The sequence below is a fragment of the Trichosurus vulpecula genome, chromosome X (genome assembly GCF_011100635.1).
Source record: "Trichosurus vulpecula isolate mTriVul1 chromosome X, mTriVul1.pri, whole genome shotgun sequence".
In the NCBI taxonomy this organism is placed as follows: Eukaryota; Metazoa; Chordata; class Mammalia; order Diprotodontia; family Phalangeridae; genus Trichosurus; species Trichosurus vulpecula.
In genome coordinates, this window is record NC_050582.1 from 44,897,449 (window position 1) to 44,915,619 (window position 18,171).

At 43.6% G+C, this 18,171-nt stretch overlaps 1 protein-coding gene across 5 annotated transcripts in view; it reads left to right on the forward strand.

Annotated features, from left to right (window-relative positions):
* ENOX2 (ecto-NOX disulfide-thiol exchanger 2) overlaps positions 1-18,171 on the forward strand; it is a 287,911-nt gene that overhangs the window by 241,818 nt on the left and 27,922 nt on the right. For all 5 annotated transcript variants that reach the window (XM_036740042.1, XM_036740046.1, XM_036740043.1 and 2 more), the window contains 3 exons: positions 1,022-1,234; positions 2,264-2,370; positions 13,352-13,466. In XM_036740042.1, coding sequence (XP_036595937.1) covers positions 1,022-1,234; positions 2,264-2,370; positions 13,352-13,466 — 435 coding nt within the window. The remainder of the gene's footprint in view (positions 1-1,021; positions 1,235-2,263; positions 2,371-13,351; positions 13,467-18,171) is intronic.

Here is an 18,171-nt window from a genome sequence, read left to right on the forward strand (position 1 = left end):
CCTCACTTTCCTCCTCCATGAAATGAGCATAGTACTCAGGCTACTTCCCTCTCAAGGTGGTTATAAGGAAAGCCCTTGTGAGACTTTAATGCACTCAAGAAATGTGAGCTGGTTTTTCAAGGCCTTCAAGTAGAAGCAGAAAATCCCAGAATTTTAAAAATAAAGAAGAATCTATGTATCATAGGGCCCTGTTTCTTAAGGCCTGTATCCACTCTACAGCTGTGTGAAATCAGAATAAGTGTTTTCATTTTCATATTTGAGCGATTGCTGGAATCTGCATCTATGCAGGTCAAGCACAGAGCCCAGTGCCTGGAGCCTAATCAATGGGTGGTGATTGACAGGCCCTTCACCAGAACGATGGCCTGTCCACTGGGTGATGGCTGTTTTCTCAGCCATGACAGCTTACTAAGACCATCTGCCGAGACTCAGAGGGGTTGTAATCTATGTCAGGAGTTAGAGGGAAGGCAGTGTCCACACGGAGAAAGTCATCGATCCTGGGCCATATTGATGTGCATCAGGTCACAGGATTATAGGATTGAGAAATTCCCTGATAACCCATGTATGGATTATGCCCAAATAGAGCCACACTAAGAAATGTGTAAAATTTTAGTGTTGGGAAAGATTTTGTCAGGAGAAACCAAGTGTGGCATGATGGCCAGAGAGGTGGTCTTGGCTGGGAAGACCTGATTCAAGGTCCCTTCTGTGATTATATCACACTGGGGCTATGTGACTCTGCAAGTCGTTGCTCGAGGCAACTAGCTCTCCTAGACTATAAGCTGCCAAACTCCACTGGTAGAGAGAGTTTTCTGGTCCAGGAGTTAGGTCCATTCCATATTCCTACCCCTTAAAAAGAAGTGACCCTCCCTCCAGCAGCACTTTTGTAAACTCCTGTGAGGAGGAGGTGGTGGCCATGCTTTGAGAACCCCTGCTAAGCTGTCCCTGGAGGAGCTAGCATGTTGGGGAAATGGGCAGGTTGGGACCTGACCAGCTGAGATAACAAAGGATTCTCCCTTTTCCTCAGACGATTCCAAATTCTCTGAAGCAGTGCAGACACTGCTGACCTGGATAGAGCGTGGTGAGGTGAACCGACGCAGTGCCAACAACTTCTACTGCATGATTCAGTCGGCCAATAGCCACATCCGCCGCCTGGTCAATGAGAAGGCAGCTCATGAGAAGGGGATGGAGGAGGCCAAGGAGAAGTTCAAGCAGGCTCTGGCAGGGATCCTTGTTCAATGTGAGTCGTGCTCTGGGGGTGGACGAGGGAGGGAACAGCACTCCATCACTCATCTTTTTGAGTTGGCACAGAAACAATATGTAGATCGTGAGCCAGCTCACTTAATTCCTTCCTGGTTGACTCATTCCATTAGTTGCGCAAGACAATTGAGTCAATTAGTTACTCAAGTCAGTTACTCAGGTAATGGTGTCAATTCCCCAAGCATAAAAGCAAGATCATATCCTGAATGGAGTCTGTGGTGCATCCACCTCAGCCCCTTGGGGGCACTGAGGACCATGATGGTGGTCCCTCCCTGTGTCATTTGTTGGTACTCTCATCCATGCTTGAGGTCATTTGACAACTACTGCAGGCCATGGAGGTGAATTCCAAATTTGGTCACCAAGGGCAAGAGAGGGCATCAGCCTTTGATGTCATTATCTTCTAATGGGCTTGCAGGGACTCCTTTAGTGGGCCAGACAGTGACCTTGGAAAGTGATTGATTGAGTGGGATGGCCTATTCCAGCTGAAAAGCCAATGAGCCCTGACCAGAAGGTGTTTCCAGCTTCCCCATTCTGGAACCACACTCTGCTACTCCAGTGTTCCCTCCCCCTCGGACTGTCACAAGTCCTACCAACTCAACTTTCCTTTCAAGTTTTCCACACACTTTCCTCACAGTATCCCTGTGAGTTAGGCAATTTGAGGGCTACTCTCCCCATTTTATAAATGAGGAAATTGAGGCTCACTGAGGGAAAGAGACTCATCCAATGTCACACAACTCCCTCATCAGCACATATTCTGCTCTAGCATAGCCATTTGTCAAGTTCCCTTTCTTCCAGTTGACTACTGATGGGGCAGTCCTCCTAGCCCCCTTCGCTGAAGGTGCCCATTGCTGAGCATGGCCATGGCTGAGCCCACAAAAGTAGGGGAGGGTAGCGAACGGGTCCAGCAAGCTATCTGCCTGATTCTCCTCTCTCTCTCTCCTTTGCTCCTCTCTGCTGCACTCTCTGGATGACATTCTGGCTCTATGCGACCTCTGGCCTCACTCTACAGTTGAGCAGATAGTGGCCGTTTACCATTCTGCCTCCAAACAGAAAGCATGGGACCATTTCACCAAAGCCCAGCGTAAGAACATCAGTGTGTGGTGCAAACAAGCTGAGGTTGGTAACTTTTATTCTCTTTAGTCCCCACCCCAGAGACGGTCTCTTTCCTTAACAACCTCTTGATTGGGAAGTTAGCTGGGAGTAAAGTAGTGGCCTGCTGCCACACTCACAAACAAGGCCCTGTTGAAATGCCATAGGATGTGTGCTTCTACTTGTCCCATGCTCTGACCTTCCAGCACTAAAAAGGTCACAAATGCACTTGGCTTGTCTTGAGTCCATTCCACTAAACAGAAAGCTTGGTGGTGGGAACAGGGCCAGGATCATGCTAAGTCTCCCCCTCTGTGAGCTAGTGAGGCCTGTGTGATAATTAATACCCTGTGATTAATACCAGCAATAATGAATACCCTGGGCTTAATTAGATTGGGCTTCTATCATATTTACGTGATGTAGTGGAAAGATCACTCGATTTGGAGTCAGGAAATCTCACTTAGATCCTGTCTTTGCCATTAACAAGCTGTGTGGCCTTGGGCAGGTCATTTTAATTTAGGAAAGACATTGATAAGGTAGAAAGTCTCCAGAGAAGGGCAACCAGGATGATGAATGGCCTCAAGTGAAGGCAATATGAGGAAAGGTTAAAGAAACAGGGGAATGTTTAGCCTAGAGAAGAGAAGACTCCACTGTCTCCAAGTGTTGGAAGGGCTGATGTGGAGGAGGGATTAGATTTGTTCTGTTTGGCCTCAAAGGGCAGAAGCAGGAGCTGAGGGTGGGGAGTTGCAGAGAGGCCAATTTCAGCTTGATTGATAAAACCCTACTTCCTAATAATGAGCTGTCCCTCCCTCACTTCGAGGCTAAGGAATGTTGTTGAGGGAATTCTTTTTCAGGTATGGGTTGGACTGGATGCTACTGAGGTCCTTTCTGACTCTGAAACTCTGTAATTCTGGGATTTCTCTTGTGTAAGATGGGGATGATACTTTTTTCAATACCTACCCCACAGGGTAGTTTCGAGAGAATTTTTGTCCATTTTAAAGTGCTGTAGTGATGGGAGGTCTAATGATTTATTTATCCAAGTGTCCTGGCAGTCACATGTAGATGCTGCCTAGTTACCCCAGGGCACCAAGCTGGCTAAGCTCCTTTGGGGAGACCCTTTCCACTGGGCTTAATTGTATTAAAGACAATCTATGTCTGCACCGAAGCCAGAATGTGATTTTCTGTATGGCCCTGGGAATATGACAGGGATGTATGTGATCAAAATTGGAGCTGAAAAATGAAGAGGTGGAAAGGTTTGTTCTCACCAAGAGGGCTGCTGGAAAAACACCTATCAAACTCAATTAATCTTACAGAAATGGATGTGACTAGCTAACACTTAACATTATACTTTCTCTTTACCAAGTACATCCACATGTCTTGTCACATTTTAGCACTCCATGATGGAGGTGGTAGGTAGAGTATTGTTAGCCTCATGGGCAGATGCGGAATCAGAGAAGGGAGGAGTAAAAGCAGAGCTGACACTTGAATCCAAGCCTTTGGAACTAAAGAGCCCAGTTGTTTCCATTCCACCCACATCCAAATCTTTACCCTCTCTGCTGTTCTGGAAAATCTCTTACTCAGAAGAATTGTATGTTTAAAAAACAAGAAGCTGAGAATCTGTATCAAGGAGCAGCTTGTAATCCTTGAAAATTCTGCCTGGCTGCCCCTAAAAATATAGCCTACTATCCTCCTTTTATTCATTCCATTCTGAGCCTAGTTCATTGTTAATCTGTAATACCCACTCAAGATGGATATACTGATGGACTAACTCGATGGAGTATCTATTGAACTGTATGACAGTCTAGACAATGGGAGCATTCTTCATCCACTTGTTTTGTCCTGTGTAGGCTAAACTCTTGAATGTAGTGTTTTGGGGTTCGATGCAATCAATATAGTGCTACTCATAAATACTAACTCCCAGGAGGAGCACAGGAAATCCCTCTCCTCTTTAGACTTTACAGGACATCCTTCATGACAGTAGCCAACACTTCGGTCAAACATACATCTTCCTGTTTTGAGCCTTACTTGGTATTGATAATCAGATGTTCTTTTAACAGTATTCTTCTGGTGATGCTGCTATATGGTTGCAAATCATGGAACCCGATGTTCTCTGAAGAATAGAATTGTGGGTGCCCCAAGAGGCAATAGAGACACAGTGGCTATAAGGAAGCTCTGGCGTATTGCCTAGAATAACTTCTGTGCAAGAAGTAACTAGAAGCCACCAGGAAATGGCATGATCAGAAAAGAAGGTGGGCCAGTCCAATAGCAACAGCGAGGGCTAGCAGATAGCTAGCCCAGATTCTGCATGGGTACCTAATAATAATGATGAGCTCACAGCTTACTCAGTCAGGCCTGAGCCTCTCTAACCACATGGACAGCCTCTTGTAGAGTTTTACTCCAAAGTTGGTTCCCTCCCCCCATCCTAGAGTACAATTCTACTCATGTGACTCAATTCCGATTCTTAGCTCTGGGCCTCTAACATTTCTCAGGCTTATAGAAGTATATCCCAGCATTCTTTCACCAGCTCAGCCTCTCCCCTAGGTTGAATTTGGTGGATGCCTCTCCTGTGTTCCCTTATTTGCAGGGTTTACTTGAAAAGTCACGAAGCAAAAAAAAAGTCACGAGGCTAGGATTTGGGAGCCAACCCTGCCATGGTCATCTGCTGGCTATTCCCATATCAATGATGGTGGTAGCATACTCTTCTCTAATACTTTAAGAGTTGCAAAGTGCTTTCCTTATAACAACCTTCAAAGATCAGCAGTGTGACTATCCTTAGCCCCCTTTAAAGGGGAGAGTTTTGAGGCTCAGAGATGGAAAGGCCATGTCCAAAGTAACACAGCTAGTAAGTATCTGAACCAAAACTTGGACTCAGGTCTCCTGACTTCACATCCAGCACTCTTCTCTACCATGTTGCATTGTGATCCCACATAAGCCTTTCTGAGACCTCAGTTTCCCAGTCTGAAAAGTGGAGAGATTTAGTCCTTATGTCTTGTTCTTATTATAAAAAATCCAACAAGAAAATATGCGTGAAAGGTTTTTTTTTTAAAGTACATTATACAAATACAAGGTTGGACTATTAAGCATCTGTCTTACATGTTCCCAGGCTCCTCTCCCAGTGGCATGAATGAGCTACACATGTCCTCCCACTCGAAAAAAGTGCAACCATTTCTTTCTGCCAGCCGCTCTAGGAGAACATTCTGGTATAGGACTTCCTTTTAGTATAGGTAAAGGAGGTGGCTAGTACATTTCTAGCCCATGGGGCTCTAGTTTAAACTACTTTGCAATTACATAAGCTGCAGCTCACAGGAAAAAAGCCTGATATCCAGATGTGGCATAAATGTGTAATTTCCCAAGAGATAATCAACAAGCAATTTTCAAAAGAAGAATTGCAAACTATAAATGGTCATATGAAAACATGCTCCAAATCACTAATAGTAAAAGAAAGGCAAATGAACCAGCTCATAGAATTTCACCTCACGCCCTACAAACTGGCAAAGATGACCAAAAATTAGAAATGGTCAGTGTTAGAGGGACTGTGTCAAGATAGGCACTCTAATACGCTATTGGTAGAACTGCCCATTGGTCTAGTGATTCTGGAAAATGGAATTATGCAAGAAAAGTAACTAACTGCCCATGCCCTTTTACCTAATGAACCCACCATTGGACAATAAGTCAAATACAGAAACAAAGATCCAGTATGTGCCAAAATATTCATAGCAGTACTATTTGTGATAGTGAATAATTAGAAATGGACTGTCCATCAATTAGAAATGATTGAAAAAAACCTACCTGTGGTATGTGAATGTGGTGGAGTTTTATTATGCAGGGAGAAATGGCAAATATGAGGAATTCAGAGAAACAAAGTAGGATTGATGGAGAGGAAAATAAGTGGGACCAAGAGAAGAATCTGCATGTGAGTATAGTAGTAAAGGTGAAAAGATAATTAACAGGAAGTTGAATAAATAGAAAAGTAGCAAAAGTCTTCAAGAACAGACAATAAACCCTATCTCTCTCCTCATGTCATAAAAGTGGGGTACTACACTACCAGGGCAGAATGCTGCATATATTGGTAGATATATATCCCCAAGGTAACATGGAAAGACCATGGGATTTGTAGTTAGGGACCCTGGGTTCAGGTCCCCAGACCTACTACCTAGTAGCTACATGACCTTGAGCAAGGCACTCCCCATCCCTTGGCCTTCTAATAATGCCCCATGAGCATGACACTAGCCCTCAGTCTGTCATCATGTAGTTGTGAGATAATCCACCAAACCTTTATTACTGTGCAGAGTGCCAAAGCCAATGGGCCACTAAAGTTACAACTAGAGATTCCTAAAAAGCTCCAAACAATTTCTCTACAGGACACTCAGCCAGGGCTTGAGCTAGGCACTTCATAGGACCACCCAGCTTGGTAGCAGGGCCCTCCTTTGCAAAGTAACAAGGCTAAAAGATCATGGCCAACTTGACCAGAGGGGAAAAACATGCTTCCTGGGGGGCTCATGCAGGCCTTTAAGGGGTATCTCTTTCTGCCTCAAGGAAGCCCCTACGTGGCCCTCTGTGATCAGAGGAAATGGTAAATGTCAAATTGACTTTGCTGAACTTCAAGCCACATAAGATAGATGTCAACCGTTATCCCAGTGAGGCAAGAACTGGGGAGCAGGCAGTGCCAGGATCACTTGAAGGTACTGGGGTTATTTAGCCTGGAGAAGGGAGGAAGTGAACTTTGGCCTTCCATCATTTAGAGCTGTCATGTGAAAGAGAGGTTAAGACTTGTTATGCTTGCCTTAGGAGATGGAAACCAGGAATGGAGCTGGGGGGGTGGGGTCACAGAAAAACACATTTTGACTAATATGAAAAACCACTTGACAAAATTCCTAAAATGCATTGGGTTACCTTGGGAAGTAGCTAGCTTTCTGTCACAGGAGGTCTTCAGGAGAAGTCTGGCTAACAATAAATCTTTCTTAACTCCTTTCCTAACTGCCCTAGATGTTACTGCCTCCCTTCCCTGAAATTACTTGCTATATTTCCATTGACTCACTTTACAATGCATTACATTATATTGTATTGTATTATATTGTACTTAATTCTTTATATAGTATATGGATGCCCTTGCTTGTTCTCTCCCCCATAGCTCACACTACTGGCCTGGCTCCTGTACCCTCTGTTCACATTGAAAAGAACTACTCTGCATGCCCCCATGCTCATCTTGCCCTCACCCTTCTCTATGCCTTTCCTCATGCTGTCTTCCGTGTCTGGAATGATCTGTTCACTGCCCTCCCCATCTGCATATCTTAAAGCCCTCTCCTTCAAATAGCTCAGACACCACTTGTGATAAAATTGTGGGGGGAGAACATGGATTAGGTACTACCGTCACTCATCAAATCTACAATGCAGAGAGTATGGCTGCAGCTTTATTATGCTCAGATGTACAAATGAGTGAGACCAAGCATGAGGATTAGGCTACATTGTATAGGCCTTGGTCACTTAGGGAGGATGGGTTCAATGGAATATCAAAAAGCTAACAAGGAAAGATAATGATTTAAACATCAAAGAGCAGATGGTAGTAAGGGAAGATCTATATTAGGGTAAAACAGAAAACTAGCTAGTGAACACTGGAGCTGCAGCTAATATCTCAAGTTGGAATTTGTAGACAGGCAGAGCAGGAACTAACCAGATGACACCAGAGGTGCTGTTCATGTCTCAGCTGGATTTTGCAGCCTCTAGCTAGTTATGTGACTGGCTTATCTTAAGTAAATAGGAATTAAAGTTGAGCCAGAAATCATTTTATCACATACCTTTTCCACAAAGTCTTCCCTCCAGGGGAGAGTAAGCTCTTCCTCCTCCAATTTCTCCTCACCCTTTGCCTGGACTTCCTTTATCAATCCATCTTCAGTATCTACTACTGGATATACCAGGCATCGTGCTAGCTAGGTCCTGGAGATACAAGGTCAAAGATTGAGACAGAAGAGCTGACCTTCTAACGGGAGGCAACAAGTACAGACATAAGGGTATGCAAAATAAATAAGAAACAGAATAGCTATACATTCTACTTTATATCCTATTTACCTGTGTACATAGCAAATATCTAATAAATTTGTGCTGATATCATATTATCCCCCCACCCCCACATTAGATTGTAAGTTCTCTGAAGGCAAGTACTATGTCATTTTTCACATGTGGATCCTCAGCCCCCAACAAAGGTCATAGCATGGAGTGAGTACAAAAACCCATCAGGGGAAGGGGGATTGAAGGAGATGGGGGTATGGCCACTGCCTCTCTGGGAGCCACTGACTTGAAGAACATCCTAGCGACAGTGCGATGCGTGGAAGATACTGATGGACGTACACCAAAGGCATGTGAAGAAATGACCCCAGGTAGGAAGGAGAGAATACCATTTGCTATACCTACTTCCTGACTGGGGTTTTTTCTTTGTATGTGGTAGCATCCTGACAGAGAAGAGAACCAGCCTGCTGGGGGCAGTGGCTTTGGGAGGGTTTGGTGGTTAGTTGCTAGAGGGTGTCTATTTCAAGCTCCCCATTCGACAGAGGGGGAAACTGAGACCCAAAGAAGGAAAGGGACTTGCCCAAGATCAGACAAGTAATAAGTAATAACACCAAAATTCAAGCCTAGACCTTTTGACTCTCAGTCTAGTTCTCTGTACTGCCTTAGTATATGTGTGAAGTTCCCTGAAAAGATTAGGTTAGAGAGACCAGAGAAAGGTTATAGGAAGCTGGCCTTCAACACCTGCTCCTCCTGAAAGCCAAGATAAACAAGCAAATAGGTCTTTTTGCTCTTGAGTCATTTAACACTTACCCATTTGCCTGACTTGATAGGCCTTTATATTCTTCCACCCAAAAATGAGCTTAGAAGCTAAATTTTCCTTGAGATAGAAAAACAGGAACAGCAACTAGGTGATCAGTACCCCCAATAAGAGCCTTCCAAAAGTACCTAAGGGAAGATAGTGAGCTCCCCAGTAAGGGGAGATAAGCCTCCAACTTGTCAGGGATATTTTAACATGGATTTGTGATTTTAATGGAGATTGGTCTAGAAGATCACCCCTGAGGCCCCAGACAACTCTGAGATTCTCTAATTCTCTGTTGGGTCTTAACACTATAGCTTGAAGCCAACCAAACCAGCTATCTGTTGGTCCCAGAGAAAAGGCCTGATAATTCCCAGCAAACTTCCAAAGGTTCAGTAGCCCCTAGTTGCCTCTAAGATAAAATGGAGTCTTTAGTTTGTCATTTAAAGCCATTCATAAGACCCTCTGCCCTGCCCTTTTCAGAGGCAGAGGACTATGGGTATGGAACACTGCATATAATGTCAGATTTTTTCAATGTATTAATTACTTAAGGCTAAACTTGCTTTTGCTCTTTTTTGTTATAAGAGATGGCTCTCTGGGGAAGGGAAGAATATGTTGGGAAGTGTAGGTGATGTGAAAACAAAAGATCAATAAATTTTTTAAATACAAGGCAAAAAATAATCATTCATAGTCTGGATCCAATCCATTTTCCAGACTTGTTTCATATTAATTTATTGACACATTCTCCATTCCAGCCAAAAATTGCCTCAAACTCAGCATTCCATATCCCACCCTCCTGCCTTTGCCTGGAATGTGCCACCTTCTCACCTTCAATTCTTAGAAACCTTAGCCTTCTCCAAGGCTCAGCTGAGGCTCCACCTCCAAGGGGAAGCCTTGCATGCCCAGTATTCCCCAGGGGTTGGTGTGCTTTTTCTCTCCTCAAATCACTTCTCCCCAGCAGAATGTCAGCTCCTAGAGGGAAGGGACTGTTCCAATTTTGCCTTTGTATGTCCAGCACCCAGCACAGAACCTTGCTTATAATGAGCACTTAATAAGTACTTGTTGAATGGAATTGAAATTGAAATATCCTAGTTGATTAAAAAAATCTCTCTAGATTTATAGGTTGACATTTCCAAACTTCAGATGATTCTTTCCAGCCAGACATTAAAGTTGTTCCGAGAGCCCGATTGTCGGAAACCTTTGCTTTCATGCCACCTCTTGGCTTCCCGCCATTGGGAAACCTACTAACCCAATTTGTATCAACGTGCTCTATAGGCCGCAGGGCCCTCCCTGCCCCAGCATGGGGCACAACAGACAGTGATTTATAACCATAGTTTGTGGTTTGCCTTGTCCTAATAATGACATCTCAGGGCTCCAATTTCTATAGAAGATTAGAAAGTCTTTCCCTGGCCCCTCCTCCTTTCCCTCCCCTCCCGACCCCCTCCCATTGTTGCACTGCCAAGTTTCCTGTAAATGCGAAAAGTCTCAGTAAGTGGAATTGCGTTACACATTTAGTAAAAGGTTAGCAGCTTAGAATTTCTGGTAACCTTGTTCCTTTCTGTCATAAAACATAAGCAAGATAAATTCCGATCTGTATGTATTTTTGTACAGCTGTAGTTATGCCGATTACGGTACAATAATCCTATTTGCCCGTCTTATGATTAATCAGAAATGTCAAGTGGTACCAAGGTTCAAATCCTGATTCTGCCTCGTGTTTATCTGGACCTCAGTTTCCCTTTCTGTCAAGTTCTAGATCCTATGATCATTTGAAAAAATGACAGAGACGAAATACTGTAAAGGGGGAGTAGTTTCCTTTGCCTCTCATATTTTAGTTCCTTTCCTTATCAAAAAGTTTCATGCCTCAAATCATGCTCATTGTTATTGAACTTGACATTCAAACCAAGGCAACCTCCAAAGTGTTACTAGGAGTAAATTGCTTTAAATGAAATAGTTACAGCCTTCCTCCTCCTTTCCCCCCATTAAGCTCCCTTTTGTATCCCTTTTGACCTTGGCAGGCCCTTTGCTGTATCACATTTTCCTCATCTGTAAAGTGGGGACAGTGCTAATTGCCCTCCTTCATAGGCCAGTTGTGAGGAAAGTGGACCATCCTATAGAAATAGGAGTTCTCATTCCTACCCTATGCCCGTAGATGATTGCTGCATTGGCCAGTGGTGGCTGACACAGACACCAAGAATCAGGAAGGGGTTTCTGGGTGAATTCAAACATAGCCAGCTCCTCAGAGCTCTCTTCCCACCTTTGCCAAGATCACAGCTGGCATTTGGGCCAAATCAGAAGCCACTATTGAAACGTCTTCTTTGAAGTAGCCCTGCAGAGAGCTTTTGACCCTTTGGGGAATTTAAAGGCCTTCAGTGTTCTCTGGGTAAACTCCTTAAGGAATAAAGAACTTACTTGTGCCCTTCAGGACAAGGCTTTTTGGACTTGATTTATGAGCTTCTGTGAATTTCCAAACTGCTTCCTTTAGCAAGATACCTTGAAGCCTGTGGTGGCCTCTGACAGATGGCCCATTGTCTTGGCCTGGTATTGGGTATTTAAGGAAGACAGATGAGGACTGAGAGTCACAGCCTGTTTGTCACTAAAATGGCTGGCCTAGTGAAGAGACAGGGCCTGAGCTTTGCCCCATTTCCTGAAGGACTAGGGGAGCCAGCCACTTAGCACTCTATGCCCCCATCTCTTCAGCAGCCAAGTAGAACCAACCTGTAATATTTGTTTGGAAAACACTTGGAAGCATTAAGTAAAATTCCCCAAGTAGGAATGAGTTGCTTTTCTAGCTAAGGATGATTTGTTGAGGTTTGGAGTTTGGCTGGTTTTTGTTTTTGTTTTTCTTTTTGTGAGAATTGCCCAGTTCTACGGGAAAGGCCTCCAGGTAAGCTGCCTCTCCTGCTTCTAAAGAGAGATGATTCCTTCTTAGGCGGCTGGAAGCCAAGGGCTGGCTTTGTGGACACTGACTACCCACAGGGCTTGTCTTAGCATTCCACTATAATCTGCCTGTCCAGGGAGACTTCCTGAGGAGGAGCATTCCTCACTTATCTAAGGAAACTTGTAGCTCAGTTCTCTGGAGAGTCTAGCTTTTCTTTCCCTAGTAAATAGCTATTGAGTCGAATTGCCTTAAAAGTGTGGTGGCAACTTTGTGATTTTGAGCAGGTCTTTTCAACATGGTGCCCGGCAGCTAGGATATAAGTTAGGCAGCCGTGACAGCCACATATTTTTCTTGATGAATACTCGCATTCGCCACCATCAGACCTCATTATAATCACCCTGCTACTAACAGATCTTAGATGATCCTGAAAATCCAGCCTACTGAAATAGACTGGATGCTTAGAAATGAGCCTTTCCTTGGTAATTTTCCTCTGCAGTGGGTTTGAATAAGATCCAGCAAATCCCTCTCTTGACACAACCCTTATCGAGTTCGTTTTTCTCAAATAAGTTGTTCTGTTTTCATTACTGGCCCAGGAGAATATTAGCACTCCTGCATCAGCCTCCAAGTTCCTTATTACTTCCCAACTGTTAGGGATGTTGTTGTTTAGTCATTTCAGTTGTGTCCACCTCTTCATGACCCCATTTGGGGTTTTCTAGGCAAAGATCCAGGAGTGGTTTGCCATTTCCTTCTCCAGCTCATTTGACAGATGAGGAAACTGAGGCAAACAGGGTTAAGCGACTTGCCCAGGGTCACACAGCTAGTAAGTGTCTGTGGCTGGATTGAACCCAAGAAGATGAGTCTTCTGACTTCAGGCTCAGTACTCTGTCCGCTGCAGTGCCACCTAACTGCCCTACTGTTAGTGATGCTCCTAAACAAAAGTTCATTTTCCCCTGTAACTTCTAAGCCTGAAATAACTTGTCTAAAAGTCCAGGCATCTGTGCCAAAAGAGTTTAAAGTAGCAGGACACCATCCCAGAAACTCTTGGGCTTCATGGACAGGTGGGCCTTGTGGCTGGGAGAATAGGGGAGGGGCTAAGCGACGAGGCTTGTGGATATGATTGGAACCCTGAATCCTAATAGAAACCCTCTGCAGGCAATTTGAATCAAGTTTGTTGCTGGCTTCTGGTTTGCCCCTTGGGCCTGGTTCCACTGCCATTTGCTGATTTATTAGGTCTCTTTGACCATCAGATTACACATCAAGGCTATGTGTCTCTGTCCCCTGCTTGACATGTTCCAGGCTTTCAGCACCTTAAAAGTGTGCCCTTTGAACCTTAGGAAATTCGAAACATTCACAACGATGAACTGATGGGAATCAGGAGAGAGGAAGAGATGGAGATGTCTGAAGAGGAAATAGAAGACCCTAATGAGTCAAAGGAAAATGAAGACTCAGGTAAGACCATTCTGTTCATATCTCTAAAGCAGAGGCAGATTTTTCTGGATAAAGTGCCTGTGTGTTCTATTTGTCTCCGTTTTCCGCTATGATGAATAATCGAGAAGTAGCTGTGCTTTGCAAGAATCTGGGGGCATTTGGTAAGCATAGTCTTCACCTGGGTTAAATTTTCCAGATCAGATTCTGGTGCCAGATATATCATTAGGAGAATATGTGCATAAACTGGAATTGTTCGATCATTATTCAAAAACCAGTAGAGGGTGAGGAGGTTTGAAATAAGACAAGATGTAGAAACAATTGCTCTGCACCTCTCCATCCTGTAAAATTCTTGTTCTTATCTTTCCATAAATCCTCCATAATCTGCCTGGGTATTTCGAAATATCAAGAATATCACTGCAGTAGTCATGCTGTCCATCTGTTAGCCTTCACTCTCACTACATGACCCTCCCACCTCCTTTTCCAGTCTAATACATCATTGGTGACATCTTTTACATCACTTCTTCTTGCATGCAAATCATTGCTAGTACCATGCCACAGCTCCTCGCTGCACCTTGGATCACCTGTAGTTGTGATTCTTCCAATATCATGGTCTCCCAGGTTCCACAACCATATGGTTTCACCAGGGACCATCATATCAACAGATATTTGGTGAAGCAGCATTACAGTGGGGTTCCACACATCAGGTTGAGGAAGGTTATTAAGAACTTCATGAGACAATGCTGGCCAGGGACATGTTAAGTGGGACATATGCCTCTCTCTGTTGGCATTGGCAGCCATGAAGTCACTGATATGATAATGATGTCTTACAAGCAGAAATTCCTAAGAAAAGAAAGAGAGCAGGCTACCCAGACTTCTTTGTAAGTAGCAATTGTTAAGGCTGGATCACCAATCCTTTTGTTGTAATTCCAAGCCCTGATAGACAAGGTAACACATACTTTGCCTAAGTAGAACCCTTTGGCATCTTTGGAATCATTAGCTTTCATTGAGCAGGTAAATAATTACCAGAAATGCGTGTAGTCAAGATAAACAGAAGAGAGGGAGTTTAATCATGAAGCCATTAGAATCATTTAACTGCTTGGCAATGGCAGCTTAGAGCCTACTATTTCTGACATGAAGGCTGGTCTCTGCCCCAGTATCTGCAATATGTACAGAGTGCCTATCTAGTGTTACTGAGAAAATAAATGTGCCTCGGTGTTTGAGCACCCACTTGATCAACTGCCAAGTTTGAGAAGTTACAGAAGGAAGAGAGGGATGTCTGTGGGATTCAGATTGAATGGACTTACTGGGGTAGAGCATGGCATTTTGCTTCTCTGTCTTTCTGGAGTTAAAAGCTGCATTGGCCCCTGCACAGCACCTTATTTGTTTAGAGACTGGAAACTCCCTGACAGATCATCTTTGAGCTATTTTCTTTCGTGCTCCACATGCGGAGATGCTGCTTTGTCAAATAAAGCTATCTACAATAGACTTAATGGAGCTTACCAAATAGCTTTTCTCCCAGAAGGTTTCAATTCATTTTAATTCAAGGACTTTTGTGTGTTTCTCTTCCCCTGGATCGTATCTAATTTTGTTATCTTGCTTCTATCGTATGCAACTGCCGAAATCCCGTTTACTCTGAATTTGGTATGAGAGGGGGGCCTTCAATTTAGAGCCAAAGTTACATAGAACTCAGTTACATAGAACTCAAGGGTTAATTTACATTTTAGGAAAGAGATCCCAGGGCTTCTTTTATTTCCATACTACCCAGCTCGAAAGTCCAGGAGCTTGGAGCATGAGTCTCCCTCCCAATGCTCTAAGTTGGCCCCTAGGTGCCATACGTATGCTCTCTGTGGAAGAGAAGGCTGTCCCATACCCAGTCAGCCTAGTGATTCACGTTCAGGTGTGGGTTAGACTTGCTGGCCCCTGTGGTCCCTTCCAACACTGATATTCTGTGATTCTATGATTGAAGAGGGCCCATGCATCGAAGCAAATTATATCAGGGCAAAACTCATTCTGGTTTTGGCAGTGATGGAAATTCCATGGACCCAGTGAATATCAGCACAGCCCGGCATGCTGTTCTCCTTCAGCAGTGATTTGTGGACCTCCTTTCTCAGACCTATGCTCCCACGTGCCTCTAGCCAAATTCTTCTTAGAATTTCAGATTCTCAGAGTTGGAATGCACTTTAGAGACTGTATTCCTCCTATGACCTCTTTTTGCACACAGCTTCGTTTTCTCTTTTTTGGGACCCAGCCCAATCAATGAACAAATATCTATTGCAAGTCAAAGGGGATAAAGAAGAGCCCTGGACTTGGTCATGGCATCCCTGAAATCTCCCTAGTAGTAGGGCCCTTAGAAACCCTCTGGGCCTCCCTAGCCCAGAGCAAGACTCCCTTCTCCAGCTTCTCTGATAAGTGGGCAGCCAGACTGTGCTTGACGCCTTCCAGGGAGGGCAGACCCAGCCTAACTCTCCTGACGGGAAGTTTTTCTTTGCCCCAAGCCCAGCTAGGCCTCTCCATAACTCCCACCCATTACTCCTAGTTTTGCCTCCTACAGCTGAGTGAAACAAGTCCAGTCTCTCTTCCACGTGACAGGCCTTCAAATACTTACAGACTCCTTACTGACAATATGAGTTCCTAAGTCTTCTCTTCTCCAGGTAAAACATGCCCAGTTCTTCTAACCAATCATACAGCAGGATTACAAGGCCCTTCACCACTCTGGATGCTCTCCAGCCTATCAACATCCTTCCCAAAATGTGACAGATACCCAAAGCAGAATCTACTACTCAGGATGGGATAATCAGGGTCCAATATACCTCCCCAGTCCTGGACACCATTGTTCTCCTAACATAGCCTAAAACTACATTGGATGATATATAATATCATTGACTCATACTTCTAAACCGCCCCCCCAGTTCTTTTTTTCAGACAAACTGATGTCTAGCCATGACTTACCAATCTTATATTTGTGAAGTTGACTTTTTTTTTTTTTAAATGCAATTTATTTCTTTAACATATTTGGTTTTCAGCATTGATTTTCACAACAGTTTGAATTACAAATTTTCTCCCCATTTCTGCCCTCCCCCCCACTCCAAGATGTCGTATATTCTGGTTGCCCTGTTCCCCAGTCAGCCCTCCCCTCTATCACCCCCCTCCCCTCTCATCCCCTTTTCCCTTCCTTTCTTGTAGGGCAAGATAAATTTCTACGCCCCATTGCCTGTGTATCTTATTTTTTAGTTGCATACAAAAAGTTTTTTTGTTTTTGAACATCTGATTTTAAAACTTTGAGTTCCAAATTCCCTTCCCTCTTCCCTTCCCACCCACCCTCCCTAAGAAGTTGAGCAATTCAACCTAGGCCACACATGTATTATTATGTATAACCCTTCCACAATACTCATGTTGTGAAAGGCTAACTACATTTTGCTCCTTCCCAACCCATCCCGCTTTATTGAATTTTCTCCCTTGACCCTGTCCCCTTTCCAAAGTGTTTGTTTTGATTACCTCCACCCCCATCTGTCCTCCACTCCATCATCCCCCCACCTTTTATTTTTTTTTTATCTTCCTCCCTCTTCTTTCCTGTGGGGTAAGATACCCAACTGAGTATGTATGGTATTCCCCCTCAGGCCAAATCTGATGAGAGCAAGGTTCACTCATTCCCCCCTCACCTGCCCTCTCCCCTCCTCCCATAGAACTGCTTCCTCTTGCCACCTTTATGCGAGATAATCCACCCCATTCTATCTCTCCCTATCTCCCTCTCTCAGTATGTTACTCTCTCATCCCTTAATTTCATTTTATTTCTTTTAGATATCTTCCCTTCATCCTCAACTCACCCTGTGTCTGCTCTCTCTCTTTTACATATATATATACACATACATACACATACATACATATACACATAGATACATACATACATACACATTCACTTATATATATACTTAAACATATATATATATGCATATATATATATATGCATATTCCCTTCAACTACCCTAATACTGAGGTCTCATGAATCATACACATCATCTTTCCATGTAGGAATGTAAACAAAACAGTTCAACTTTAGTAAGTCCCTTGCAATTTCCGTTTCTTGATTACCTTTTCATGCTTCTCTTGATTCTTGTGTTTGAAAGTCAAATTTCTATTCAGTTCTGGTCTTTTCACTGAGAAAGCTTGAAAGTCCTCTATTTTATTGAAAGTCCATATTTTGCCTTGGAACATGATACTCAGTTTTGCTGGGTAGGTGATTCTAGGTTTTAATCCTAGCTCCATTGACCTCCGGAATATCGCATTCCAAGCCCTTCGATCTCTTAATGTAGAAGCTGCCAGATCTTGGGTTATTCTGATTGGGTTTCCACAATACTCAAATTGTTTCTTTCTGGCTGCTTGCAGTATTTTCTCCTTGATCTGGGAGCTCTGGAATTTGGCAACAATATTCCTAGGAGATTTCTTTTTGGGATCTATTTGCAGAGGCGATCGATGGATTCTTTCAATTTCTATTTTGCCCTGTGACTGTAGAATATCAGGGAAGTTCTCCTTGATAATTTCCTGTAAGATGGTATCTAGGCTCTTTTTTTGATCATGGCTTTCAGGTAGTCCAATAATTTTTAAATTATCTCTCCTGGATCTATTTTCCAGGTCAGTGGTTTTTCCAAGGAGATATTTCACATTGTCTTCCATTTTTTCATTCCTCTGGTTCTGTTTTATAATATCCTGATTTCTCATAAATTCACTA